This window comes from Lissotriton vulgaris, chromosome 2_1, assembly GCF_964263255.1.
Source record: "Lissotriton vulgaris chromosome 2_1, aLisVul1.2, whole genome shotgun sequence".
NCBI classification, from domain to species: domain Eukaryota; kingdom Metazoa; phylum Chordata; class Amphibia; order Caudata; family Salamandridae; genus Lissotriton; species Lissotriton vulgaris.
Window position 1 is genome coordinate 1,350,283,059 of NC_141687.1, and position 18,565 is coordinate 1,350,301,623.

The following is an 18,565-nucleotide window of genomic DNA, read 5'->3' on the forward strand; positions in this document are numbered from 1 at the left end:
CCACTACCAGTGGTTCCAGTATAAATTGTGTACACACATTTCCAAAGTTTAACAATATGAGGCACAATGCTTCTAAGAGGCTCTATGATTAGATGCAAATATATGCAAAATCGTTAAAGCAAGATTGATCATTCTTTGCTTTCACAACAAAATGTCCACAAAAAAAATGCAACTGGGTACAAAACGTGTGTTATACCACTGTGAAACTGTAGGTACCATTTCTTTGAAGCATCAATTAGTCAAAGTCTTGATGCTAGCTAGTATTTTCAAAAAATATTCATAGTGAAAAATCAATATAATCAGTTTCAACAAAAGTATAGGAAACATGAAAATAAACCAGCATTGGCAAGCCAATGGGCATGACATTGGTGGTCAGCCTATTTGTTTTGCCAATGCCAGTCTTGTTTTGACAAAACATTGTTGTGGGAGCAGCCAGGGCCTCATTCTTATAGCAAACACTGGCAAAAGCAAAACTATTCATGGTCTCAAAAACTACACACTGCCACCAAAGTTCCAATCACTAAACAAAACTACTTTACGTGCCACTATGTACCTTGTGACAGAGCAGAATATGCTCACTCACAGAGAAGCCAGATGGTAGATAAAGAGATACATAGAAGTTTAATAAAAACAAAAGGTCTTGGTTAAAGCCATAGGGGCTCAATTATTAAAGTCACAAAAGTGCACCCATGCTATATGCCCTTGCATTAGTGCAGATTTACATCTTTCATTAAATCACAATTATTTACTGTTAGACGGACCGGGAGGGTCGGCCGAGGACAAGGGGAGAGGTCTCCGGGGAGAGCCGTCTCCAGCGATCGTACAGACAAGTAACTTCCCCCCCACAGACGGACACCACACCAGGATAAGGTTCAACGATACTTTATCAGCAATTCTTTAGGTACGGTAAAATTATACAAGGAGGTCTGGACTCAGGGGTCCCCTCGATTCTGGTCTCTGGATTGGGAAAAGGGTAGCGGGACAGTCTTGTTACCAATAGATGAAAATAGCTCTCAATCCTCGAGCTCGGCGTTCTAGATGATCGGGCCGCGGCAGAGCCAGGCAGGTCCCGAGATGGATGAAGGAAGCGACGGTCCGCGGCGGAGCCAGCAGGTCCCGATGAAGATGGTGGTTACAAACGGTCCGCGGCCACGCCAGCCGGTCCCGACGACGATGAAGGTTACGAAGGTTGCGGCAGCGCCAGCAGGCAGGACGATGGTTCGCAAGGCAGGGCTACGGCAGCGCCAGTAGTCCGTCAAGGATGAGTTCTTCACTGCGTCTCTCGACTCCAGGATACAACTGCCTTCCTGCTCTGGAGCTGCCCCAGTTATAGGGCTGGTGCCCTTTGATGTCCGGACCCTCGCACTTGGAGGTTGGGGGGTCCGGGATGAAGGGGTCCAGACACCCAGCAGGGGGGTGGAGCCAGCGCCCGGGGAGGTTGTGGCGAGCGGCACCTGGCGAGGGAGAACCATCGACACCTCTTTCTCCCATTGACCTGCCAAGTAGTCCGCTCACCTCCTGGGTGGATGGTGGTGCCGGGATGTCTGAGGCCTGGCCAGGCCCAGGGTTGGGGTCGATCGGGGGCCACGCGGCCTCGTGGCGGAGTGTCCAAGATGGCGCCCGGGCTGGGCGCGCGGGCCAGTAATGGATCGGGCCCACGAGGTCGATATGTTCAGAGGCAAGGGTCCCGGAGGGGACGGAAAACGTGAAGTGGTGGTGTGTGACACTTGAGGGACCGGGCTCGGGCCTGGTCGGGCAGAGGGGGAGCGGCCCTTCACGTGGCCTGTCCAACATGCGTCCCCCCCAGCTGAAGGCGGGGAGAGTCACCCATCCTCTTGGGGACTCTCCTCGTCGAGGCGGAAAAACCGGGACAGGCCATCTGCGTTGGCGTGATCTGGCCCAGGCCGGTGTTCAACAGTGAAGTCCATCCCTTGTAGGGAGATGGACCAACGTAGTAGTTTTGGGTTTTCCCCCCGCATCTGCATCAGCCACTGCAGGGGTCGATGGTCGGTCTGCACCCGGAAGTGTGTGCCAAAGAGGTAGGGCCGGAGCTTTTTGAGGGCCCATACCACGGCGAAGGCCTCCCTCTCGATGGTGCTCCAGCGTTGTTCTCGAGGTAGGAGTCGCCTGCTGATGAAGGCCACTGGCTGATCAAGGCCTTCGGTGTTCAATTGAGACAGGACCGCCCCAATGCCGTGGTCGGAGGCATCCGTCTGGACGACGAATTCCCGGCTGTAGTCGGGGGCCTGGAGCACAGGGGCGGAGCACATGGCGGCCTTCAGTTGTTCGAAGGCTGTTTGACAATCTGGGGTCCAGTTGACCTTCTTGGGTTGATTTTTGGACGTGAGCTCTGTGAGGGGCCCCACTATGGTACCATAGTCTTTCACGAACCGTCTGTAATAGCCCATGAGTCCCAAAAAGGCGCGGACCTCGGTCTGGGTGATGGGGGGCTGCCAGGACTGGATGGCGGCAATCTTGAGCTGCAGAGGGGCCACCAGGCCGCTTCCCACCTGGTGTCCGAGGTAGGTTACGGACCCCTGACCAATTTGGCATTTGCTGGCCTTGATCGTGAGGCCAGCTTGCTGAAGGGCCTGTAGCACCGCTCGGAGGTGGTGGAGGTGGTCGGACCAGTGGTGGCTGTACACAGCGATGTCGTCTAGGTAGGCGGCGCTGAATCCTTCGAGTCCGGCCAAGACCTGGTTGCGGAGGGTTAGGAGGTATTTGAAGACATCTGGGGGGTTCTTTAGAGGGGGCAATTCCCAGCCTTCCTTGACTAGACTGAGAGGCCCCCGTACGGGGTGTCCATACAATAACTCAAACGGGCTGAAGCCGAGGGACTTCTGGGGGACCTCTCGATATGCGAAGAGGAGGCACGGCAGCAGCACATCCCACTGGCGACGGAGGGGCTCTTCCAACCCCCCAATCATCCCTTTGAGCGTGCGGTTGAACCGCTCAACGAGTCCGTTTCCTTGAGGGTGATAGGGGGTCGTGAATCGGTAGGTGACCCCACACTGTTGCCAGAGGGACTTCATATATTTGGAAATAAAGTTTGTGCCCCTGTCGCTGACGACTTCTCTGGGGAAGCCCACACGGGAGAAGATCCCCATCAGGGCCAGGCCGACCACCGGGGCTGTCACAGTTCGCAGGGGAACAGCCTCGGGGTAGCGGGTGGCGTGGTCCACTAGTACCAGGATGAACCGATGTCCTTGTTTTGTACGGGAGTCCAGGGGCCCCACAATGTCTATCCCGACCCTCTCGAACGGGGTGGTGACCACGGGAAATGGTTGCAGGGGGGCCTTTAGTTTGCGGCCGCTCTTTCCACTGGCTTGGCACGTGGGGCAAGATCGGCAATGCTGGAGTACATCATTCCTCATTTTGGGCCAGAAGAAGTGGGTTACTAGGCGGCTGTAGGTTTTATCCTGACCCAGGTGTCCAGCCAGGGGGACATCGTGGGCCAGGTTTAGCAAGAAGTCCCTAAAACGGAGGGGCACCACTAGCACTCGGCTGGCCCCCAACTCCGCGATCCTTTGTTCGCTGTATAGCAGATCATTGTCCCAGTAGACCCAATGTGTTCCGGAGGTATCTCCTGCGCTCTGGGCGAGGGCTTGTTGGCGGAGTCCCTCGAGGGAGGGACAGGTCTTTTGCTCTTGGCGAAACTGTTCTTGTGTGGGTCCCCCCTCTTGATGCCACTGGTCGAGGCCAGCGAGGTCCGGAGGTTGAGCTGGTTCTGGGGGGACGGCACGGTCGGTGTCTTCGACTGGGGCGACCGGGGGAGGAGGCGCCGGCCATTCGGGTTCCTCTTGTCGGGGATTGGCACGGGCGGCCATGGACCGGGTGGTGACGCACGCCCAGTCCGGGACGCCCAACATCCCCAGGTGTTCTCTTCGTTCTACGGCTGCCCAGGGCGAGCTTTCAAGGTCATTCCCCAGGAGACAGTCTACGGGAGCATCATCTCGGACCGTTACTTTCAACATGCCGGAGACCCCTCCCCATTCGAAAGGGACGCAGGCCATCCGACACAGACTTTCCGAGTTATCGGCTGAACGGACAGGGCAGAGAATGTTTGGTATGAACTGTTCTGGGGTCACCAGGTGACAGCGGACGGCTGTTACACTGGCCCCGGTGTCACGGAGGGCTTCGGCCTGGCGTCCATTGATGCTCACCCATTGGCTGTACTTCCGGGTGTTAGCGGGTAGGGGGACCCGCGGGACCATGTCTTTCCCCCCTAAGCATGCTAAAGTCATGGCGGCTGGCTCCCATTCTTGATGCTCTTGTTCGTATTCTTCCTGCTCCTCGGAGATCTGTTCTTCCCCTAGGGCAGCAGCGGCCACTTGGCGGGGTCTTGGGCTCTGGTACTGCGGGCAATTTGGGTCGTTTGCATAGTGGCCGACTCGTTGGCATCGGTGACACGTGACATTGGCTCTGTATCCCGGTCGCGCCGGGGTGCTGCCCCGGTTGGCCGGGGGGGTGGTGCTGGTAGCGGGGGCGACCAGAGCGTTGTCTCTTCCTCGCCCTTGGCCCCCCCCTCCTCCTCGGGGACGGTGCTGACCGTTGTTGTTCCAGTTCTGTTCATAGGACCCATTTCGGCCCACTCTGGTGATTTCCCACCGGTCAGCCTCGGCTGCGAGCTGCCGTGGATCAGTCAATTTGCTGTCGAGGAGGTGCTGCCGGAGCTCAATGAAGCAATTGTTTGATAGATGCTCCCACACCATGAGGTTGAAGAGTTGTTCGTACGTTGTGACATTGCTTCCTTTGATCCAGCCCTCGAAGGCTCGGCTAAAGTAGTTCACGTAGTCCACCCAAGTTGTACCCGGGATGCGGGTGCAGTCTCGGAACCTCTGACGGTACATCTCGGGTGTGAGCCCATAGCGGGTGAGGAGGGCAGCTTTCATGTGGTCATAGGAGGTCATCTGATGGTCCGGGAGCTGTAGCAGGGCATCGCGGCCCTCATTGAGGAATCTCCCCCATAGACCGGCTCCCCAATCGCTTCGATCGATCCGGTGGGCGGTCATAGCGATTTCGTAGGCCTTGAACCATTGCTGGATGTCGTCCTCTCGGAAGTATTCTCGAACGACATCCTTGGGGATGTGTACCTTTTTTTCTGTTGCCCCTGGGTCGCGGGGTTGCTCGGGCACCCCTAATTCTCTGTTCTGCTTGCGTAAGTCTATCTCAGCTAGTTTGCGCTCGTGTTCATACGCCAGCCTCTTTTCCTCGAGCTCCCTTTGTCTCTGTTTTTCCTCTCTTTCTTCACGGAGACGCAGGTGCTCTAAGCTTATTTTCTGTTCGGCCAGTTTAAGTTCAACATCCATTTTGAGCTGGGCCATTTCTAGTTCATGTAGTCGTGTTTTTTCTCGTTCCTGGATCTCGTCTTGCGAGAGACCCGTTCTTTGTTCCTCGGGGGCCGTGGTGTTTTTTCCTACTGCTGCGATGTTTCGGTTGGTGGTTCCCACGGCCCCGGTTTCTGCCCAGGACTCTAGGGCATGCTTGAAATCGTCTTTGGTACTTAGACCGGTGGTAGCGATACCTAGTTCGATGCAGAATTGTTTTAATTCACGATGGCTGTACTCGTCCAATTTCTCCATTTGAAATTTCTCGGTGGATCCGCTTTCTTTGGTTGTCATTGTGATTTCGTCGTGGGGTGAGCTACTCTCTGTACGATTATGCGGTGATTCGGATCGCGCCGCTGGCCACCAATGTTAGACGGACCGGGAGGGTCGGCCGAGGACAAGGGGAGAGGTCTCCGGGGAGAGCCGTCTCCAGCGATCGTACAGACAAGTAACTTCCCCCCCACAGACGGACACCACACCAGGATAAGGTTCAACGATACTTTATCAGCAATTCTTTAGGTACGGTAAAATTATACAAGGAGGTCTGGACTCAGGGGTCCCCTCGATTCTGGTCTCTGGATTGGGAAAAGGGAAGCGGGACAGTCTTGTTACCAATAGATGAAAATAGCTCTCAATCCTCGAGCTCGGCGTTCTAGATGATCGGGCCGCGGCGGAGCCAGGCAGGTCCCGAGATGGATGAAGGAAGCGACGGTCCGCGGCGGAGCCAGCAGGTCCCGATGAAGATGGTGGTTACAAACGGTCCGCGGCCACGCCAGCAGGTCCCGACGACGATGAAGGTTACGAAGGTTGCGGCAGCGCCAGCAGGCAGGACGATGGTTCGCAAGGCAGGGCTACGGCAGCGCCAGTAGTCCGTCAAGGATGAGTTCTTCACTGCGTCTCTCGACTCCAGGATACACCTGCCTTCCTGCTCTGGGGCTGCCCCAGTTATAGGGCTGGTGCCCTTTGATGTCCGGACCCTCGCACTTGGAGGTTGGGGGGTCCGGGATGAAGGGGTCCAGACACCCAGCAGGGGGGTGGAGCCAGCGCCCGGGGAGGTTGTGGCGAGCGGCACCTGGCGATGGAGAACCATCGACACCTCTTTATCCCATTGACCTGCCAAGTAGTCCGCTCACCTCCTGGGTGGATGGTGGTGCCGGGATGTCTGAGGCCTGGCCAGGCCCAGGGTTGGGGTCGATCGGGGGCCACGCGGCCTCGTGGCGGAGTGTCCAAGATGGCGCCCGGGCTGGGCGCGCGGGCCAGTAATGGATCGGGCCCACGAGGTCGATATGTTCAGAGGCAAGGGTCCCGGAGGGGACGGAAAACGTGAAGTGGTGGTGTGTGACACTTGAGGGACCGGGCTCGGGCCTGGTCGGGCAGAGGGGGAGCGGCCCTTCACGTGGCCTGTCCAACATTTACAGAAGTAGGTCAGGAAATCTTACTCCTAGAAAATATTTGAGAACTGCATTTTAGCATGAGCAAATATGCATGTGTAAATCTGCCCACAAAAATCTGTTGAGCGGTAACAAGGGTAACAAGCTCACATTCCCACCAACCACTCCCCCCCCCCACCCCCTAACACCAGAAGAAGTTTTACTTCTGCCCAAGTATGGAGTAAATACCCAACCTTTCTCAATCTGGGAAAATTTTAGAGACAAAGTTGATGAAATTCCATAAAACATGCAAGTTAGTAAGTTTGCACAGACTCAAAAGGTTAGTTCCAACTGTAGAGAAAAAACTAGTTACTTACCTGTACACTATGAATCTCCAGTATTATCTTTCATAGATTCACATGCTTGTATCTTCCCCGTTGTCATGGTGGGAGTATCCCGGTAAAAGAATAACCATAGCAGTAAAAGAAAAAACTGCCTGGAAACCATAGAGTAGTGAAACAATAGGTAACCTCTCCTCCTCATTATGTGGCCCAAACCACAGCCAATCAGCTGCTAGCACCAGCCTACACCATTCCCAGCAGAGCTACCATACATCAGATTTCCAACAGCCCAAAAGTGAGCTTTGTAAGAAACCAGAGATAAAAGGTGGTCTACCTAGCAGAAACAGCGAGGTGGGCGGGCGCATGTTAATCTATGAAAGATAATACTGGAGAACCATAGTGTACAGGTAAGTAACTAGTTTTTTCTCCAGTATTCAATCTTCCATAGATTCACATGCTTGTATCAGAATAGATAGCAGTCCTTTTTGCAAGAGCGTTTCTAGAACCCTTTTTTCCTCAGGGCTGTGTGCCATACGCTTTTTTTTTTTTTTTTTTTTTAAAAAGACTCATCAATAATCAAAAGGCATGAAACCCCATAAGTCATTAAAAACGTTTGTGCATAAATAACCTTACAGAAAACCACTGTAAATTCATAAACATGTACATTATTTAAAAAAATGTCGCAGAACTGCTTGTCCCACTGCTGCATCTCCTTTTCATACTGTGTCCAGACAATAATGTTTGGTTAATGTATGAACATTCGACCAAGTTGCTGCTCTGCATATGTCTGGAATTGAAACACCTGCGAGCGAAGCAGATGACGTTGCCATTTTCCGTGTATCATGAGCAGGGACTTTCGTGTCGAGAGGTCTTCCTGCTTTCTCTTGACAGAAGACAATGGCGGATGCAATCCATCTAGAAATAGAGGATCTTGAAAGAGCCAAACCTTTCCTAGGCCCTGAGTAAGCAACAAACAATTGGTTTGATTTGCGAAAGGGTTTTGTCTTTTCAATGTAGAATTTTAGACATCTGCCTATGTCCAAAGTATGGAGAGCAGCAGATAAGGAAGGATTTGCTCAGAGGGAGAAGAAAAGGGATGCACCTTATGAGCACCTTATGAGCAAGGCACCAATTACAGAATCGTTTCCATTTTGCAGTGTATGTCTTGTTAGTAGACAGTGCTGCAGAACTTTTCAACTTTTCAATAGTTCACAACATTCCTGAGGGATATCTAGTGACTGGAATTCATGCTCAAAAGGTTCCAAGCCGACAATTTTAGAGTGGTCAATTGTGGATGAAGTACTTGGCCTCTGTTTATGGAAATCAAAGTTTGGGGTATTGGAAACTGTATCCTTGGCTCCACTGGCAATTGGAGAAGTTCTGTATCCGCCTTGAGACCCTTGCGGGTGAGTAGTGCGCTATACAAGTATGTATACCAAAATTGTCTTGGCCAGGCTGGGGCTATTAGAATTATTTGGCAAGGTTCCGATCTCATCTTTCTCAATATTCTCGGAATTAGAGGAAAGGGAGGGAAGGCATAAGCGAACATCCCTGTCTATCTGAGATGAAGAGCATTCCCTCTCGAACCCTTCAGAGGGAACCTGCTAGCATAATGCTTGCATTTTTTGTTGTTCCGAGTTGCAAACAAGTCCAAACTTGGCTTGCCCCACAATTGGAAGATCCGATTCAGTTGGTCTTGATTTAACTCCCATTTGTGGCAAATGTCGGAAGATCTGCTTAAAAGATCCGCTCTTGTATTGTCTATGCCCGGCACATGCTCCACTTCCAGAGCTATGTTGTGGCGAAGAAGCCAAGTCCACATTTTTTGAGCCTGTGCCGATAGGGGCTTTGATCTTGTGCCACCCTGCTTTCGAAGGTAGAACATTGTAGTAGTGCTGTCTGTCCTTACTAAGACTGATGATCCTTGAATTCTGGGAAGAAAAGCCTAAAGGCCCAGGTAAACTGCTTTCAATTCCAAGAGGTTGTGAAGTTTTGCCTCTTGAGGATACCAAAGACCTTGAATCTCTAGGTCTTGCAGGTGTGCTCCCCAACCTCGCAATGAAGCGACTGATGTCATGACGTAACTTGGAGACTGAGGTTCGAATAACAGGAACTTTGTCAGGTTGCTCCTGATACCCCACCATGCCATTGCTCATTTGATTTGACAGGTTATGACCAGCTTGTCGTCAAATGAACCTAGAGCTTGAACCCATTGTTTGTCAAGGGCCTCTTGCAGCGGTCTCATATGTAAACGGCAGTTGGGAATCAATGGGATACAAGAGGACATCATCCCCAGTAATGACTTGAAGATCCTGATGGAAGTTGACTTTTTTGATGCCAGAGATGCTGTCAGATGTAGGATTTTCGTTACGCGTTCCTCCGATGGAAACGCTTTTACTGCCAGAGTTTTTAATATTGCTCCGAGGAATTGCAGGGAACGTGTCGGGAGAAGAAATTACTTTGTTTATCCGAAGGCCTAATCTTTGAAAGAGGTCCATACAAATATGTAAAAACTCTTGCATTGCTTGGTACAACGGTTCTTTTATTAACCAGTCGTCCAAATAGGGAAAGATTAGGAGACCTTGCTGTCTTAGATGTGCTGCTATCGGAGTCATGCATTTTGCGAAAACTCTTGGGGCAGACTTCAGGCCGAAAGGCAACACTTTGAACTGGTAACCGCCACCATGAATTGAAGATACTTTTTGTACTTTTTGTGGATCGGAATATGGAAGTATGCATCCAACAGGTCTAGAGAGACCATGTAGTCTCCTTTGCGAAGCAAGAGAAGAATTTCCTGTAGGGACAGAATGCGAAATGAGATTTTCTTTATGTATTTGTTCAGATCTATGAGGTCCAGTATCTGCCTCCATTTGGAAGATTGTCTCTTTTTTATAAGGAAGAAGTGCGAATAGAAACCGGTCCCTTGCTGGCCTGATGGGACTTCTTCTATCGCTCCTTTCAATATGAGACACCCTGTCGCTGCTCCCCCGCGGCCCCACCCCCGTTCCCTCAAGCTTTCCCTGGACATCGCCTCCCCGCTCCCGCATCCCAGCTGCTCCTCCCTCGCTCCGCCCCCTCCACTCTCCACTTATGACAGATGCATTCGCGCGCAGCTGACGCGCCCTATGCGCGCCAAAGGTAAGCCCGTCTACGCCCGTCCGCGCCTCGACCGCACCCAGCGCCAGACCCCCTGGCCCCCGCAAAAACCTCTCCACCCGCCTAACGTACGATGCCCCAACCCTGTCTGCACTCAACACCGACCGACTCCCCGACTGCCACCAAGCCGCCCCAGGACGTACCCACGGACCCTTCACCTGCCAATCCTGCAAGTTCTGCTGCATCAGGACCAACACTACAACCACAAACGCCAAACTGAACTCAAACAACAACCACCTGAAGTGCATCCCGATCAACACCCGGTAAGTCCAGAGACACGCCATTGAACTATAGAACCTACTCGACACCATAACACCAGACGTCGCCTTTCTTACAGAAAACTGGATGAACGCCTCATCAGCGCCCGACATCACCATAGCCATCCCGGACGGTTACAAGATCGTCCGAAAAGACCGCATCAACCAAACAGGAGGAGGCATCGCCATCGTCCACAAGAACACCATCCGCATCTCGACCAGCTCCGACGACCCCCTCAAAGCAGCAGAACACCTTCACTTCCAGATCCACACCGACCCCAAGACCACACTTAGAGGCGCCCTCATTTACAGACCCCCAGGACCCCGCACACAATTCAGCGAAGACATCGCTGACTTTATCAGCCCACACGCCCTCCCCTCCGAGGACTACATTCTCTTAGGAGACCTCAACTTCCACCTGGAAATGGACAACAATAGCAACACCACCACCCTTCTGGACAACCTCGCCAATCTCGGACTCCAACAACTAGTAAACACCCCCACCCACTACGCTGGACACACGCTCGACGCAATCTTCTCCTCCAGCAAGCACGTCTCCTTCAATCACGCCACAGAACTCCACTGGACGGACCACAGCTGCGTCCACTTCAACTTCAGAAAGACCACGACCCACCACCACCCACAACAAGTCTCCAGCAGAAACTGGAACAAAATCACCACCGACCAGCTCACCACATTGCTAAACCAAAATCCTCCCGCCAGATCATCGGACCCAAATCAAGCAGCCATCAATCTCGCACAATGGATCACCCACTGCGCTGACGAATTAGCACCCTTGAAAAACCATCACAACAAGCCAGGAAGCAAAAAAGCCCCCTGGTTCAACGACGACCTCAAGAACTCCAAAAAGAACTGCCGATCCCTCGAGAAAGCCTGGCGAACAAACCTAACCACAGACCACATGACCGCCCTCAAGGACGCCACCCGTAAAACACCACCAGCTGATCCGATCCACCAAGAAATCAGCATTCAAGGATCGACTCGACAACAACGCCCACAACAGCAAGGAACTCTTCAACATCGTCAAAGAGCTTACCAATCCCAGCGCCGGCACCAACGACATCACTCCCTCTCTAGACCTCTGCGACTCTCTAGCATCGTTCTTCCACAGCAAAATCACTGACATACATAACAGCTTCGGCGACCAGCCCACTCCCCTTACCTCCGAACTGAAGCCCCCCACCACCACCCTCAGCGCCTGGAACCTGATCAACACCGAAGACACCATCCCTTGATGAACTCCATCCACTCCGGATCGCCAACCGACCCATGTCCCCACCACATCTTCAACAAGGCCGACTCCATCATCGCACCCCAACTCCGAGATAGCATCAACTGCTCCCTAAACACCGCTACCTTCCCGGAAAGCTGGAAACATGCCGAACTCAGTGCCCTTCTGTAAAAACCTACAGCAGACCCCACTGAACTTAAGAACTACCGCACCATCTCGCTCCTCCCATTCCCTGCCAAAGTCATAGAGAAAACCGTCAACAGTCAGCTCGCCGCCTTCCTCGAATCTAACGGCTCCCTCGACCCCTCACAGTCCGGCTTCTGAGCCAAACACAGCACCGAGACCGCCCTCATCGCAGCAACAGACGACATCCGAACACTACTCGACAACGGGGAAACAGTTGCCCTCATCCTCCTGGACCTCTCTGCAGCGTTTGACACGGTCTGTCATAGCACCCTTGTACAACGCCTCAGCAATGTCGGGATACAAGGAAAAGCATTGGATTGGATCATCTCGTCCCTCGCTTGAAGAACCGAGAGAGTCCGCCTCCCCCTTTCAGATCAGAGGCCACCGAAGTCATCTGCGGCGTACCACAAGGATCATCACTCAGCCCCACCCTCTTCAACGTCTACATGAGCCCCCTCGTGGCCATCGCACGCCAACACAACCTCAACATCATCTCATACGCGGACGACACACAGCTCATCCGCTCCCTCACCAAAGACCCAAACACCGCCAAAACCAACTTACACGAAGGGATGAAAGACGTAGCCGAGTGGATGAAGAACAGACGTTTAAAACTGAATTCAGACAAGACGGAAGTACTCATCCTAGGATCATCCCCCTCTGCATGGGACAACTCATGGTGGCCGCCGGCCCTGGGCAGCGCACCCAAACCAACGGACCATGCTCGCAACCTGGAATTCATCCTAGACTCCTCCCTCTCGATGACCAGACAAGTCAACGCCATCTCATCATCATGCTTTAACATCTTACGCATGCTCCGAAAGATCTTCCGATGGATCCCCACCGAAACAAGAAAGACGGTCACCCAAGCACTCGTCACAAGCCGACTGGACTACGGAAACACCCTCTACGCCGGAACCACAGCCAAATTACAGAAAAAACTCCAACGCATTCAAAACGCCTCCGCCCGAATCATCCTAGACATACCCCGCCAAATATCACATATCCGGTCACGAGAGACCTTCACTGGCTCCCCGTCAACAAGAGAATAATGTTCCGTCTCCTCACCCACACACACAAGGCCCACTATGACTTAGGACCCAGATACCTCAACACGCGCCTGACCTTTTACACCCCCACCCGCCAACTACGATCGTCCAATCAAGCCCTCGCCGCGATTCCACGCATCCGAAAAGCCACCATGGGAGGAAGATCATTCTCCTACTTAGCGGCCAAGACCTGGAATTCGCTCCCCACCCACCTCCGCCTCACACAGAACCACCTCTCCTTCAGAAAACAACTCAAAACTTGGCTATTTGATAAGTAGCGAACCCCCCTCCCTCAAGCGCCTTGAGAACCTCTGGGCGAGTAGTGCGCTATATAAATTTTTGACTTGACTTGAGCTCTGCAGAGAGGTGGGCGATTTGGAGGTTTTTGTAAGCGTTCCAGGGTGTGACCCTGTGTAATGATGTCTAATACCCATCTGTCCGATGTTATGGACTGCCAATGTGGTAGAAATTGAGAAAGGTAATGGAACTGATCGATCTGAAACGGTGTCGGAGGCGCCTGAAGAATATCACTGTCTACGACCAGAGTCTTGCTTTCCTCTGGCAGCAGATTTTCTCCTTCCTGGTTTTGAAAAGAAGTATTCAAAGATCGATACTGCTGGTTGGAGGAGTACTGACGGTACCCCTGCAGATTGCAAGGTTGGTGCCTATTAAAATGATAAGAGGAGCGTTGCTGAAAATGTCCTATGGATCCTCTGCCGCTAAATGACTGGTAACGGCCTTGCTGCAACGATCCCAAAGATCTAGCAGTATCGGTATCTGCTTTTATTCCTTGGAGTGCCTCATCAATATGTTTACCAAAGAGGCTTTCGCCATCAATTCGCATGTCCAAGATTTTAGACTGGACTTCGAGTCTAAAGGAGGTTGACTTGAGCCACCACTGTCTCCGTAGAGCTACCGCTCCAGCCATCTGACGGAAAGCTATCGACGCTATGTCCATTGCTACGTCTATGGACTCCGTCGCTACCCTGGCTCCATCCTGCAAGATCGTATTTGCTTCCTCTTTCTTATCCTCCGGGAGATGCGATAGAATTGGCGCGATGTCAGACCACATCTGTCCATTAAATCGGCTCAGAAGTACCATTGCGTTGGCCGCTTTAATTGATGCTGTTGCCATGACTGCAAAGCATTTGCCTATACCGTCCATTCTCTTGCCCTCCTTATCAGGAGGTGCCATGCATGTTTGCATCGGATTTTTGGAGCTCTTTTGCGCTGCTTGGGTCACAACCGACTCCGGACGAGGATGACCGATAAGACATGCCGGAGCCGTTTCTGGAGCGTGGGATTTCTTATCCAGCTTAGGTATTGAAGCTGGAACTTAAGCCGGTTTTTTCATCAGCTTGATTCCTTCATCCCAGATATGCTGAATAATTGGGATAACTCTTACTGACTTCCTAGCCGACTCTTTGAAGTCATAAAGAAAGCAGTCACTTTCTTGAACCGGCACAGTAAGTTGAAATCTCTTAGCAGTCTTTTCAATCAGATCATGAAAGCTGGCTATATCTTCATGCAGAGAACTTGCTTGCGGTAATGGTGACACCGGGGAAGTTGGAACAATATATTGGTCCCATTCGTCCCCAACCACATCATCTTGAGGAATTTCCCCTTCCTCAGCTTGATCGTCATGATCTGAATCAGTTAAATCATCTCGAATTGTAATAAGTTTCGGAACGTCCGTACGTTGAACTGGAGGAGGTGACTGAACTAGAGGTGTTTCTCTCACAGGCTGAGAAACATTTGCAGAGGCAGTAGTAGAGGCTGGAGCATTATCTTCCGGAAGGCGACTGTAATAACTGTCAATCATGTGCCTCAAGTCTGATATCAAAGAGACGGGCATTGAAAGAGCCTCTTCCTGAACAGGTGGATTCACTTCCTCTTTATCCTGGTAGTGATAAGCTTGATGGAAGGACTCATACCGCTTTGGTCTCTTACAGGGCGATCTTTAAAAGAGAAATGCTCTTGAACCTCTTGGAAGTCTTCCTCTTCCGAGTCCTGACTTTAATATGAAGTTGCGAGGGACTATAGGCAACTCCATAGGGACCTTCCTCCTCGGATTCCTGGCAATCCAGTATGGTAGATGGAAGCAGAGGGGAAATCTTTGAAGTGGAAAACCCTCCTTTTTTGCTATTCCTTACCTCCACCTCCAGCCCCATTTGTATATCTGCGGAAACGTGGCAAAATAAGAAAATTGCTAACATTCAAACCTTACTATGAACTCTGGTATAATCAGAGAGGCTATTGTCAAAGCTATTATATAAGGAGATTGCTGCCATATTTTGTCGCCGCAGTACTTGTCACCAAAGGGGCAAGCTGATTTTGTTACAGGACAAGTAGATTTATGAAGCATCCTGTCCCATGGACAAGTAGATCTTTTATGAAATTCCACACCCTGGATTGATAGTTACATTTGTAAACTGATTTTGGTCCTGCAATCTAAAACTGACAACCAAATGCTTTTCATAACCGCTGCTTAAGCTATAGTAAGCAAATGCTCCACTGTATTGGTTATTAGCACACTTTTTGAAATGCTGCCATTGATGTAGCACAGGAGAGCATATTGCAGTGCTGGCACTAACTATTGTGAAGTTCTATTCTACGTTTAGTGGAAGCGAACAAGGACTGGGGCAGGTTTTCTGTTTATCTACTCGTGTGGGGGTTATTCGGGACACAGATGCAAATAGACACATTGGCTGCAAGCTATTAAACAGTAACCATCTCTCTAAAGGCTCATTATTGTGGGGTCCACGAGGCTAGTACTTAACCAATGTTCACTTCTGATGCATTAACAATAAACATTTAAGTTTTTCAAGTTTTGGCACTTTTATCAGTGGATCCAGGAATCAAAAACAGCCATAGCTTTCTTGAAAGGCAAATATTCTGGAGTATGCCTTTTGGATTAGTAATCACAATTGTAAGTATTTGTATCACTCCAAGTGCTTTAAATATATAGACCAGTGCAGAATTACACCTATCACAATCAAGCACACCAAAACATCTAAAAGGATCTAATTCGTGGGAACAAATGCTGTGGGCTAATGGATTAGTGGGAGGCAGGGTGGTCAGGGGTGTTATACCTTGCATGTTTGCACTGTGGGACAGCAACATTTACACATAAGTACTCTGTTCCCCAAGAGAACTGAATAAGGAGGTTCACTCATCTCCCCCCCCTTTCCCACACTAACCCAAAATACTGAATTTAGCTAGGCAAAGTAAACAGAATTTAAAGTTAGGTTTTTATATGCATGGTTGGGTTGAAGTGTTTACTTTTTGTATTTTTCAATTGTGAACACTGAGTGGAACATATTTGCCATATCAGGCGACTTCTGATAAAAAACAAATGGGGTATCAAATCGTGAATCTGGTATTTTAAAATCAACCATGGAGTTAGTTATGCAAACAGGAATACAGTATAATGAAGAAATACCCCAACTGATATCAATCTAGCTCTGTAGCCACTAACACAATTTTCTCTAAAACTGCAATTTTCAAATCAATATTACAACATCCTACACAATGTCAGAGATACCATCACACTTGCTCATATTCAGGATTACACTTACATTAATTTTGAAAGCTTGTATAGTGTTATCCAGGAGAAGAATATTGCAGACCACCTCGGTGTGCTGTCGATCTCGTGCCAGCTCTGATGCTCGTACATTGTAGGTTCTGCCGGTAGGCAACCGAAAACGTGCGGTCATTACTGTCCACACAGGGTCTTCAAGAAATGAAAAAGACATACATTGCTGAAGTGGCTTATGACATGAAATATGGGAATCTAGAAGTATCAGGTTATTATCATGAACCCCTCACCACTAAAAACCACAATTCCTAAAACCTTCAACTTTAACTAAATCAAGTGACATCCAATTTAGATTGCATACATTGTAAAACGTTTAACTATAAAGCTTCTAAACAGTTGGCAAGAGTGAAATGGAAACAGAGGCGAATATGCATTTAAGCCACGCAGTGTGTAATATTTTCCTAAATGATACCCATTAACCAAAAATCATTCATCTTTTAACAGTGTATGCCAGCAGTTCCCAACTTTAACTTAGGACCCCTAGTGAATCACTACTGAAAGGCGGGGACCCTCAAGCAATTTGTACAATTTGAAACTTAAAACTGTAATTTACAAAAATACAGAAACATGCGCACACCCTAAAAAATATTCAAATTACGTAACTATTTATTTCACAACTGAAAAATATATATACAATTCTATGGCTGTTAAATCAAACTCACAATATGTATTTTATGAGTGCGCTTATACGTGATCAAAAAAGAATGCTCCATGATTATTAGATTTGCCCAAGATCATACAATTTGGCCAAGCAACAACTGATGCCAGATTTTCCAGTTTCACACTTTGCATCAACTAGATTGGTATTCTCTTCCTGTCATCAAAGGTTATTGCTTTGTGCTTAATTCTTGGAGGACGAGATTAAACTCTGGGTGACAGGCAGTAATTTTACTTTGGGTAGTTTTGCATAGCGCTAAGCTTACCCAAAGAAACCAGAGGTTCACAATAGGTACAGACTAAGCGTCAGGTTTCTTGCTCATATCTAGTGGTACAGTACACACATCGCTACCAGTTAAGAGTTTATTATTTACCATAAACCGTTCTTTGATGCTATACATTTTAGCAGCACCCCCAAAAATTTACACAGATATCCAAACAATGAGCGGCTGCCCATGTGTGCGCGGTTTAGCCTCAAAACAACACATCTCACACACACAGTACTTCTGCATGTGGCGAGGTGTGGCCAGATGTGGGAGAGGGAACAGGTGTTGAGAAGGAACTGGGCCCTAAACTTTTTGAGATTTGCCATTTCTCACGCAAGTCCATTTCCATCACCCTGCCCTGCGAGCCGAGGCAGGATAATAAAACAAGGCCGATCACCCAGCAGCTCACATAAAGCCCAATGGTGATTTTGAGAAGATTCCCCTGTGCCAGGGGTGGCTCCTCTACAATGGCGCCCCACTGGCTCAGAGCCAGCAGGTGAAAAATAAAACAATCTTTTACTATTGTTTTATTTTTCATTTTCTGGCTCTTGCAGGGACAACACAAGTATGCTGTACCACGAAGCATACATCTACAGAACAGTGTATACGAACACAGTTGGGATATTACGATAGAGCAATCTGAATTAGGGTTGCCTACCGAATTAATTGCAGGTATATTGTCAGCTTTCTATTCTACGCAACAGAACTGTGTATTCTCGCAGCAAACTGCGAAAATGAAAATTTGGTTGATCAAATAATCAAAGACAAAATTGTACGTCACTGTTGCACAAAAGAACAGGAATGTCTTCTAACCTGTGGGAATCAAGAGTTTGGCACAAGCTGTAACCAATGCGAATGGTATGGAACAGTCTAAAGGCTCCCTCGAGCCGCTTTGAGCTGACGAGCTCGTGGAGAGGCACCTGGAGAGATACTGCGATCCAAGAATACAGCAGCCTGCTCAGCAACCCCAAATAATTTTGCCTAATCTCTGCTGATGAAGGATAATAATCCAGAAACACGTGTCCAGAGATGGCCAGCACTAATCTGCACCCACCTGGTGAAACAATCAAGAGACTTTCCAAGTGTACTCACTTGGCGAACTGGAC

At 49.9% G+C, this 18,565-nt stretch overlaps 1 protein-coding gene across 1 annotated transcript in view; it reads right to left on the reverse strand.

Moving 5' to 3' along the window:
- The window catches only part of PTPN4 (protein tyrosine phosphatase non-receptor type 4), a 1,255,365-nt gene that overhangs the window by 1,123,938 nt on the left and 112,862 nt on the right, over positions 1 to 18,565 (reverse strand). The window contains exon 2 of the mRNA XM_086957111.1: positions 16,517 to 16,671. Within this exon, the coding sequence (XP_086813237.1) occupies positions 16,517 to 16,654 (138 nt within the window). The 5' untranslated portion in view covers positions 16,655 to 16,671. The remainder of the gene's footprint in view (positions 1 to 16,516; positions 16,672 to 18,565) is intronic.